At 49.4% G+C, this 11,596-nt stretch overlaps 1 protein-coding gene across 2 annotated transcripts in view; it reads left to right on the top strand.

The window, feature by feature from the left end:
- The first annotated feature begins 354 nt into the window (after positions 1 to 354).
- The window catches only part of LOC146785172 (phosphatidylethanolamine-binding protein 4-like), a 263,014-nt gene continuing 251,772 nt past the window's right edge, over positions 355 to 11,596 (top strand). For both annotated transcript variants that reach the window (XM_085636252.1, XM_085636253.1), the window contains exon 1: positions 355 to 383. In XM_085636252.1, coding sequence (XP_085492378.1) covers positions 378 to 383 — 6 coding nt within the window. In that variant the 5' untranslated portion in view covers positions 355 to 377. The remainder of the gene's footprint in view (positions 384 to 11,596) is intronic.

Here is an 11,596-nt window from a genome sequence, read left to right as displayed (position 1 = left end):
CTGGCTGACGCGTTGCTCCAGAACGAGAGGGCGTGTCAGTTTGCCAGTGCCTGCAATACTGGCCAAAACATAATGTCCAACATCCCACTCCTACTTAGAAATGGGTCCGACACTGCTCGGGTAACTTCACAAAGGAATTTATTAAAATCAGAATGATAATCATGGCGCATCGTCACTCTGCTCGTGAAACGCTGTGGCAGACGATTTTCAGCCACAAGGCTTTCCTCAATGCCGTTTTCACACAAAGGGCTGTAACACCTGAGGGTTCATTAAGTGTAGCAGTAACTACTCCCATTGGAGCATAAACCCCTCCTTAGCCTTAAAGTTGTAAGGTCATGTTTCAAAGCTGAACCATGCGCCTCTCACAGAGCTGCTCCATGCAGGTATGTACAAGTCCGCTGCGAACACCAATTCAGTAATCTAGTATTCGAACACACAGTGGTGCCCAGAGGCGCAACTAGAGCCAAATTTCGGGGGGGGGGGGGGCTAAGAAAAAATTTCGGGGGGGGGGGGGGCTGAATCTTTTAAGCAATAGGCAGAGTGGAGCTGCAGGGGCTCTTAAAAGGGGTGAAACAACAGCGAGGTCTCATTAACATGCAAATGGTCTTTTAAAGTGTGCCGCGAGGCTGTCTCATCCCGGGCTGCCAGACGCGAGGGGGGGGGGGGGGGGGGGGGGGGCTGAAGCCCTGTGAGTCCAATGGGTGTTGCGCGCCTGGTGGTGCCCCAATCTAGTTTCCACGGACTGCACCTCCGCCTTGGCAGCTCAAAAATTCTATGTCGGGAGAGCCCCTTTCGGTAGTACAATACTACCTCCTCTCTCCCCAAAGCAGTAATGATCACACAATAGCTATCCATATGTGGGGGGGGGGGTGCAACGCATAGTATTTGAATACATCTCCCACAAATTGCTGGCTGATGCTTAGTTCCAGAACGATGTATGTTTTAATTACCTTAAATATAATTACCAAGCATGGTAAAGGCTGCGTTGTAATTTGTATATTTGAGCTGGTCACCGCCTAAACTTGGGAACTACCCAGAATTTCTTGCTTCATATTTCAGTAATTTATGCAGTACTCGAAGTCTGAAAGGTTATTGTTTTGATTTATACTGGGCACTCCCTTGTGTCGGGATAAAGCTATACCTGTCTGAAGAGCTCATAACAAGAGTGAATAACAAGTCAGGAGTTGCTTTTATTCATTCTGTGTTGGCTTGGATGGTATTTTGCCAATCCAAAGCTGTAATAGAGTGTGTGGAGTGGTTAAAGGCTTTTGTCATGTTTCAGCTCGGTGTGGATGGCACTAGTTAATCCTATGCGTGAACACTTTGCTGTAAAAATGGCTGGAGACTTTATCACTTTGTAGCTCAGTGTGGATGACACTGCACTAATCCTATGCCTAAAAACATTACTAGAAAAACACATTTGAGGTGAGCAGATTCAGAGTGTTGCCGACATTGTAGGGTGCTCTGTTTTGGAGCTGTTCTCCGCCTAAACTTGGAAAAGACCCAGAGTTCCTTTCTTCTTTTTTGCATAATTTAAGCAGCATTCTAAGCCTGAAAGGGTATGTTTTGAGATGTATGTTTGTGTGTGTATGTGTATGTGTATGTATATAGGTTTTACGTACCTTGACTATACTTAGCATGTGTGGTAAAGGCATGCATACTAAGGGCTGCATTGTAAAGCCATGTGTGTAATGTCTTACATCAGTCATAGACACTATATATCAATTTGAGCATATGTGTGATACATATAACATCTTGGACGAGCTCTTAATACGTTCTCTCCTGATGGCGGAATGTCAGTGAACTGACTACCTGAATAAGGTGGGCATTTATTTTGATTTGTTTAATAAATTCTGCTTTTGTCTTCAGGACAGGTGTGATTGCGTTTTTGTCCAGACAACCTGGCCACTTATTTAAATGGAAGGAGCACCATTTAGGAGGCGTATAAATCTTGCTTTCAACTAAATTTTTTAAGGCTGTATATGAAGCTCCACTTTCATTTCATTAGCTTTGGGGTTGTCTGATCTAATTGTATTACCATTATGACTCAATGGGTGTGTTGTTGCTTCTAAATCTGTATATTGAGTTTGGAATGCTGAATAAATGGTTACATCCCCCTATATTGCTTAAATACAGATTTAAGTAATCTAAGAAATGTACTAATGGTGATTGTGGCAAAGGATCTTGGTATGAAATAGAATACATATGTCTTTGATTTCTTGGAAGAGCAAGTGAAAATGACTGTGCAATTATTGAATAGTCAAAACATAGTATGACTGAATGTTCACTCTCCTTTGGATATGACCACTCATCCTACGTTTTGGCGTGGGAAGAGTTCTCATACTTTTGACTTATGATTTTCTGTCAATAGAGGCCTTTAATACATTTTACAATTTTGAGGTGTTGTAAACTTAAGGTAGCGACCATAACTTCCTATAGTTTAAGTTAAGCGCAAGCAAATACCCTCAGTATGGGAGAGTTTTACTTCTACCTTCTACTGCTGACTTACTCACAGCGACTCCATAATCACTACAATCATGAATGTTCATCTAAGCTGTCTCAGTTACAGTTTAATTCTCTGCATTAGATTAATCAAGGATTTGGGGCTAACTTGGTATATACTCTTGGTAGTGGAGAGAGATGTAATGCTAGGAGACAAAATTAAAGAAGCAACTGTTTGTGAAAGGAAGAGGATGTCAAAAATTGACAAGGTATAGTTTGATGAGGAATGTGTGAAGTCGAACAAGCTGCAAGCTCTGCAGAAAATCTATTTGGGATCTAAGTGAGTCTTTGCTTTCAAACTATAAATCGGCTTGAAGAGGCTTGAAATATTTAAAGGGAGAAAAATGATGTTGGCACATGAATGTAACTGGTTTTAATATATGCAACCAAAGATTTCGGCAATGCACAGATGTTTGGGCGGCAGGTAAATGGGTGTACTTGTAGTTCTCTCCCACTCACTTACCTGCTCTGTGCTAGCAGTAGTAGGGTTCATTCATATTTCTGATGGTGACAGTTTGATTAAGCCATCAGATTTTGTGGTATACAAATCATTGTTAGTTCTACTTACTTTAAAAGATTTAGTGAAGACTACCTAATCTGTGAAGTTAAGTATGGAAACCCAGATAGCATATCAGCAATTGTAGACCATGTGAGGAAGTGCTGCTTTTGGCGTGGTCACCACCAGTTTTTGTACATACACTGATGATGCTGTTTTTTTTTTACTGTCTGCACTGCAGCATTACTAACTAGAGTCTACCCCAGGACAGGTGCTCTGATCCCTAAAACATGTTGAAATTGGCTCCTTATACCATATGTATCTATATAGCCATAACATATGGTGTCCAAAAGACACCCATGTCATGGAAAGTTAAATGTCACCTATGCAATACATCACAACTGTGCCATCCACCAGTGGAAACCAGGCAAACGTGGCTCTAGGTGTGCCACTATGACCTGGCTGCTGCAGTTTGAAACCTGTAGCCTGAACTCTCAAAATGACCGTTTCTGACAGAAGAAAATCTTGCTTTAAATAATAAGTCACCCCTATGTAGACCTGGTGGCCCACAAGTCAGGGTGCATGGTATGTAAAACATGTAGAAATTTAAAGTCAATACAGTGTCCTTATAGTGACTAGCACCTAAAGGCTATTTTTACTGTAGCAAGGCTAACTGGCCCTTGGAGACACACTGGCAAGTGATATTATATATTAATTCCACTATCTCTGTTTAGGGACCAACAAGAAGGGTGAGGAAAAAATTATTTTAAATATGTGATAAAAGCTCAGCTGAATGGTGAAGTTGGACTTTTAATACATTTTAAAGAAAAGAACATTTTAGAAAGTTAACTTTTCCCTGCCTGAACCTCCTGGAGGCTAATTTGCATTAGCCCTCCCATTGTAGCCAGCCAGTGAATAGACCCTGAAAAGGCGTGAAAACTGTTACCAGAGAAGAAACAAAGGCTCGGGTGTGGCGTAATGGTTTTGTTCTCCTGGCAGCAATACCAGTTGGGGTGGACCCAGGAACTTAATTTACTTTGAAGTGACCTTCCCTGTCAGAAGCAGATGTTAGTTGACACTTCGAAAGGCCACAGCTTTTGTTCTCCTAGTCAGGCGGGCACCAAACCCAGTGGAGGGGGTGTTGCGAAGCTGCCCAATTGGCCACGAGAAGGGGACCTCTCATTACCCTGCCAATTTCTCTAGGAGGGCACAAAGGTTCTTCACAAGGGAAGAAGGGTTTCTCCATCTTCAGTTTTGATAGTGAGAGGCACTGTGGGATTGTTTGCAGTAGGGCTAATGGATCTGCTGGAAAAGTGTGTAAGGTTACCTCTGGGAGCTTTACCCCATTAGGTAGGCAGGGGCCAGGAGTCACCCCCACCCTCCAGCTAGTACCAAGCATACATGTGCCATCCCCTGGTACCCTCTTCATAACACCCTGGAACTCTAGAAGAACAGAAGAAGTACTGTGCCTGCTGTTTGAGACCCGTGAAGAGACCAGAAGACCTGGAGCTCATCCTACGTGAACTCAAAGGCTCCGTTGGCTGACCTCCTGTGTAAGCTACAGGGCCACAATAAGCTGTAAGAGGCCTTACACCAGAAGTGTCTAGCTGGTCAATACCAATTAGACCTGACCTGGCCCTCCGGGTGACCTCTAGTGCAGTGAGTCATGACCCCCAATGCTGTTGCTGAGAACATGATACCTTTGGCTATGTCAAACTGGACTTCTTTTATCACCTCTGAAAAGCTGGGACTTGGACATTTTTGGAACCCTAGTGTTATGTTTCCTAACCTAGGCCTAAGTAGCAAAGCAACCTTTTACCTACATTTGTCCTACCTTGCTCTGCATAACGCTTCTAGCAATAACCCTTTACCCAGTTATGAGCTGAATAAATGTCGATTGGTTTCCTTGAAACTAGCCTCATTGAGGAATCTTCGCATCATATCTTAATCCCTTGCACATGACGTGCATAACAGGATTAACATACTCTGGACAAAAAGTAATCGCTATCTTCATCCTCCGGCGACAGGGCTACTTTGTATACTTGCAATTATTGATTTAGGCTCATCTACATAATCGTACTCATAACATATTGATTGTGGTAGAACCCCCGAGGTTACCTTTTTGGTATAAAAGAACCGCACTTTCACTAGGTAGAAGGAGGATACGCTTCTACACTGACACTGACATGGAGGTCCCTGCACGCTGAGGCTTCAACATGCAGTGGTCTGACATCCCTTGCGGGGTGTCCATCTTGTGACCAAGACAGGGTCCTTCATTTTCTCCCATCAGGTAATGGGGTTGGCTATTTCCTAGGGGATTCTTGGCTTCACACCCACATACATGCCAGGTACATTAAGGTACACTTAGGTGGGGTACACCCTAGTAGGAGTGCGCTAAGATTACTGTTCCTATATATGCCTTCATATATTCGTTGCTTCGCTCCATGGTAGAAATGTATCTACTGTTTACTCTGTTAGTGCTTGTAATCTCTTACATTTGCTTCTGTCTGTTGATTGTTGCAGCAAACATGTTTTATGCTATAATGGCACTGGTTCAATAAATGCTTATTGAAAATGTCCCCAACATTTATTCTGTGTATCCATCTGAGACTAAGTGAGCACGATTGACTGAGCGAAAAGTACTGTACTATTTTCCACAATCCCTGAAGGGTCAAGGATTGTCATGCTCAATGGTTGCCAGAAACTGTTCGCCCCTTGGTAGGGTTCGGGTGCCTATAGTGGCACTGTGAGCTAGCTGATCTATAGTGTTAGAAATGAGGGGGCTCTGGTTGACGCAGGTGTGAACCCACAACAAGCAGGGACCCTTTACTTCTTGTCAGGGCGAAGGATGACTCCCCAGAATAACCCCTGCTCACCCTCTAGGTGCGTGGCGCGAGCAGTCTAGGCTAAGTCTCAGGCGTACACGGTTAAGCAAGTGCAATAATACATACAGTAAACCCCTTGCATGCACCACAAACGGACACCAATCAGGAAGTATATAAAAATAAGCTTTTATGTAGTTTCAGCAGAGTCATATACAAGGCCCAGTAACGTTGAACTGATGGGGCCACAATTCATACGGTAAAGTTCTCTTTGTTACGGAAAGTTCTTTAGGCGGGCACAAGGTAACTGTAGGCCTCAGCGCACTTCGTGCTGAGGCAGCGCCCAGGAGGCATGCGGCAGATGACAGGGAAATCAGAACGTTGCGGACCCTGGATCCGATGCGAGCTCGCGGTCGAGTTCGTAAGTACAGTACCTTGTTTCTTGACGTAAAGGCGGGTGCGGGATTTCAGCGGCTCTTCGACAGAAGAGCGAGGGGGCGTCCGGGGCTCCCACACTTCACGATGGGTGTCTGATCTTCAGGCTCACGACAAGAGCGGGGTGTTGCAGGTGGCGGGTGAGCAAAGCGGGGCAGCCGGGCACGCAGATACGTCCGGGCCGTCCGAGGCTTGGAGATGCTCACTTACGCCGATTCCGGCGGGAGGGTGAAGGTGCGCAGCGAGCCTCCGACGAGCGAGGTGACAGGGGCAGCCCAGCACAGCGTAGGGGGAGCGGCTCAGATCGAGCGAGGCTCTTCCCAAGGCGGGGGCGGCTAAGCAGTCCTGGTCACGGCTCAAGGAGGGACTGGGGCACGAGGGTCACAGCTCCGGCGAGGGAAAGGACACCACAGTCCAGCGGCAGGCGAGTGAAGATCAGGTAGAGCCCAATGGTCCTGGGGCTCAGTTCAGGGGGCAAGCTCAGTTCCAAGCCCTTGGAGATCGTTTTGGAAAAGCACAAGTCTTGAAAGTAAAAGTAAAGTAAAAGCGTTCAGCAACAGTTTCTCTTCTCTCCTTTGGCAGCAAGGTCACCACTGCAGGCCAATCCCCCAGGATAGGGACAGTCTTCCTCCTACAGCTTTCCCGGTGCCTCCTCCTCAGGCAGAGATTCTTCTTGGTCAAAAGCGGATCTAGTTTCTCAGGAGCAGGGCTCCTCCATTTATACAGCAAATCTTTTGTTCTCCCAGGCCAGGGGGGCCCTTGCCTAGTTCAGTCCGGTTTCTGAGCACTTTGTTTACGCGATGCAGGCTTCTCCTTTCAGAGTGCAGGGCAGAGTCCTCAGACGCTCCACAGGGGGCGGAGCCGGCAGTGAGGTGGTAGAGTACTGTCCTATTCAGAGCCTAGGAGCACTCCTCCCACCCATCTACCTGTCGATCGTCCTATTCACCACCAGGCTACCTAGCCCTGCCCATCTGGGTTCCCCCAGCCCTGTCACTCACACCAGCCAGACATCAGATACACATCACGCAGAGGCGGGCTGAAATGTTTAGGCAAGCAAAGGCCAGCTTTCTAAAAGCGGCATTTGCAAACCCGGAATATTAAAATAAACCTTGCGAGAAGATGTACCTTATTATTCCGAGTTCAGGCATACTAAACTCAATCTTCTACCATGTTCCCTGGGTCGATTAGGATCATAGGGTGTAACAATCCAGGCCGCCCATACTGGCCTATGAGAACAGGGTAGCCTTGCAGTAGTGAACAACAAGATGGCGGTCATTCACTACTAGGACATGCCACGCATCCAGGCTTGTCCTACCTTAGGCTTACAACGCACCCTGCCCGTGGGCCTACCAGAGGGGTGACTAACATGCAGCTAAGGGAAGGTTTTAGGGACCGGCAAGTGTGGGCACTTGCCAGTCAGCATGTTAGTACCAGACTGCACGCAGGTTCTGCGATGGCAGACCTTAGACATATTTTACCGGCCGCTTCTGTGGGTGGCACAACCAGTGCTGCAAGCCCACCAGCGGTGTTCGCATTTACATGCCCTGGCGCCCCTGGCGCACTTCACTGGGGTCTGACAGTAAATCAAACAATCCAATCATGGAATCCAACCAACATATACAATTTACATAGGGAGCACTCGCACCGCGACACTGGTTGGCAGTGGCACAGCGCGCTGAGCGGCCAACACCATAAAAACACATGAGGCACAGCGACAAAAAGAGGAAGGGAGACTCACGCCAAGGTGCCAGGTCTAACACGTGTCCCCTCCAGCTGAAAAGTGGGCAGAACTACCCTACCCCAGGGAGTTCCTCATCACTAAGGCGGAAAAATCTGGACAGACCGTCAGCATTGGCGTGATCTGTACCAGGGCGATGTTCCACCGTGAAATCCATACCCTGTAGGGAAATGGACCACCTCAACAGCTTTGGATTCTCACCCCTCATATGCATCAACCATCTGAGGGGCCTGTGGTCCGTCTGAACCCGGAAGTGAGACCCAAACAAGTAGGGTCTTAGCTTCTTCAGCGCCCAGACCACAGCAAATGCCTCACGCTCAATAGCACTCCACCTTTGTTCCCGTGCAAGTAACCTCCTGCTAAGAAAGGCTACGGGTTGATCTAGGCCCTCCTCATTAATCTGTGAAAGAACAGCCCCCACACCATGCTCTGAAGCGTCTGTCTGAACGATAAACTCTTTGGAGAAGTTGGGAGCCAAGAGCACGGGCGCCGTGCACATAGCAGTTTTCAAGGCCTCAAAAGCTTTCTGACAGGTGTCAGTCCAAATCACTTTCCTGGGCTGCTTCTTCGAAGTCAGCGCTGTCAAGGGGGCAACCATGTTGCCATACCCCTTGACAAACCTCCTGTAGTACCCGGTGAGACCTAGGAAGGCTCTCACCTCCGTCTGGGTTTTGGGCGCCTCCCAATTCAGGATGGTTTCTATCTTGGGCTGAAGGGGTGCCACCTGGCCACTCCCAACTTGGTGTCCCAAGTACACCACGGAACCCTGCCCGATCTGGCACTTACTCGCCTTGATCGTGAGGCCTGCCTTGCGCAGCGCCATCAACACTTCCCAGAGGTGACGCAAGTGTTCCTCCCAAGTGGAGCTGAACACTGCGATGTCATCCAGGTAGGCTGCACTGAACGAATCCAGCCCAGCCAACACCTGGTTGACCAATCTCTGGAAGGTGGCAGGGGCATTCTTCATCCCAAATGGCATAACCCGGAACTGGTAGTGCCCATCTGGGGTGGAAAATGCTGACCTCTCTTTGGCCCCCTCGGTCAAGGCGATCTGCCAATACCCAGACGTTAAATCAAACGTGCTGAGGTAGTTGGCACCCCCTAGCCGATCGATGAGCTCATCAGCTCTGGGGATGGGGTGTGCGTCGGTCCTAGTGACCGAATTGAGTCCTCTGTAGTCCACACAGAACCGGAGTTCGGGTGTGGCTCCCGGTGCTGCAGCCTTTGGGACCAAGACCACGGGGCTGGCCCAAGGACTGCTAGAAGACTCAATTACCCCGAGTGCAAACATCTTGGAGACCTCCTCCTTGATGCATGTCCTCACCCTGTCAGTCACCCTGTAGGCCTTGTGCCGCACAGGTGGACTATCCCCAGTGTCCACATCATGGACGCACCAATCAGTGACACCAGGGACCAGGGAAAACAGGTCAGAAAATTGTCCCAGCAACTGGCGACAATCATTCTGTTGCTCAGGGGTCAGGGTGGAAGAGAGGATGACACCATCCACTGACCCATCTTGCTCCTTGGCTGACAGGAGGTCAGGAAGAGGTTCTGTCTCCTCTTCCATTCCAGCATCTGTTGCCAAGAGCATGCCCACTTGGGACCTCTCCAAGTGGGGCTTGAGGCGGTTGACGTGTAGGACCCTTAAGGGGTTCCTAGGAGACTTTAGGTCCACCACGTAGGTAACAGGACTCTTGCGCTCCACCACCTCAAAGGGACCGGTACACTTATCCTGGAGCGCACACGGCTCCACGGGGGCCAAGACCCATACTTTCTGCCCAGGCTGAAGCTCTACCAGAGTGGCGTTCTGGTCGTACCACCGCTTCATCTCCTCCTGGCTGGCTTCCAGATTTGCCTCAGCAAGTTGCCTGAATCGCCTAGTCTGATTCCTGAAGGCCAGCATGTAACTATATACATTCTGGGGAGGTTTCCTGGGAGATTGCTCCCAGCCTTCTTTGACCAGACTTAGAGGTCCTCTGACTGGGTGACCATACAGAAGCTCAAAGGGACTGAACCCCAGAGACTTCTGTGGCACCTCACGGTAAGCGAAGAGAAGGCATGGTAAGAGGACGTCCCACTTACGCCTCATGGGTCCTTCTAGGCCCATTATCATGCCTTTGAGGGTTCGGTTGAATCTCTCAACCAACCCGTTTCCTTGGGGGTGGTAAGGGGTGGTGAACTTGTAGGTTACACCACACTCTTGCCAAAGAGATTTCATGTATTTGGACATGAAATTGGTACCTCGGTCAGACACCACCTCTAGAGGGAATCCCACTCGGGAGAAAATTCCCATCAGTGCCCGTCCCACCACGGGGGCCGTCACTGTCCTTAGAGGAATGGCTACCGGGTGGCATGGTCCACCAGGACCAGGATGAACCTATTGCCCATCGCTGTCCTGGGGTCCAGTGGCCCTACAATGTCAATCCCCACTCGCTGGAATGGGGTACCGACCACCGGGAATGGCTGGAGTGGAGCCTTCTGCTTCCTTCCACTCTTTCCACTTGCCTGGCAAGTCTGGCATGTCCTGCAGTGAGTATCTGAATTCCTGCGCATTTGAGGCCAATAAAAGTGGGTGACAAGCCTTTCAAAGGTCTTGTCCTGCCCCAAATGCCCTGCCAATGGCACATCGTGAGCCAGCCCCAGTAGGAAGGCTCTGAAGTCCTGGGGTACCACCAGCGCACGGGCTGACCCAGGCTCAGCAACCTTAGGCTCTGTATATAGGAGGTCGTTCTCCCAGTAAACGAAATGTGATCCTGACTGATCACCTGCGGCCTGGTCTGCAGCCTGCTGCCGCATACCCACGAGAGAAGGGCACTCCTTCTGTGCCTTGCAAAAGTCCTCCCTGGTGGGACCCCCTTCCTGCTGCCAATGGGTCAGCTCCGGCAGGTCTCCCAGTTCAGCTATCTGCTCCCCTGTAGGCTCCAGGGCATCCCCCTCAAGGTCTGCTTCCTCCTGGACCGTGGGAACTTCAGGGGCCGGCTTCCCGCGCCCCTTGCTCCTTCTCTCTGAGGCCGGTTCCTGGGCCTCCCTCTCAGGCTCCAGGACCTCTTGAGTACCTCTACTGGCTGCCATGGACCGTGTGGTGACACACGCCCAATCCGGCATACCCAACATCTCCAGGTGAGCACTCCGCTCCACCTTAGCCCAAGGTGAGCTCTCCAAATCGTTCCCTAACAAACAGTCTACAGGCATGGCGGGCCTCACAGCTACCTGAAGAGTACCAGAGACCCCCCCCCACTCAAAGGGAACCTGAGCCACCTTGCAGTGTCTCTCTGTGTTGTCAGCGGCAACAACAGGATAGAATGCATTGGGGACCACCTGCTCCTGAGACACCAGGTGACACCTGACAGCTGTCACACTGGCTCCTGTATCTCTAAGAGCTTCCACTCTATGGCCATTTATGGTCACCCACTGCCTGTACTTCTTAGTGTTCTCAGGCAGCTGGGTTGGAGGGACCACTTCACGGTCTCCTAGCGAGACCAGGGACATCTCTGCGGGACCCCACCCACCTTGGACATCCCTCTCCTCCCCCAAGGCTACACTAGTCACCTGCCGGGGTGGAGCACCAGTGGGTGCTGGTTTACCAAACAATGGACACTTTAC

Source organism: Triturus cristatus, chromosome 11 (assembly GCF_964204655.1).
Source record: "Triturus cristatus chromosome 11, aTriCri1.1, whole genome shotgun sequence".
Lineage (NCBI taxonomy): Eukaryota > Metazoa > Chordata > Amphibia > Caudata > Salamandridae > Triturus > Triturus cristatus.
The sequence above is the reverse complement of the archived record's forward strand: the minus strand, read 5'-3'. Positions and strand labels throughout refer to the sequence as shown.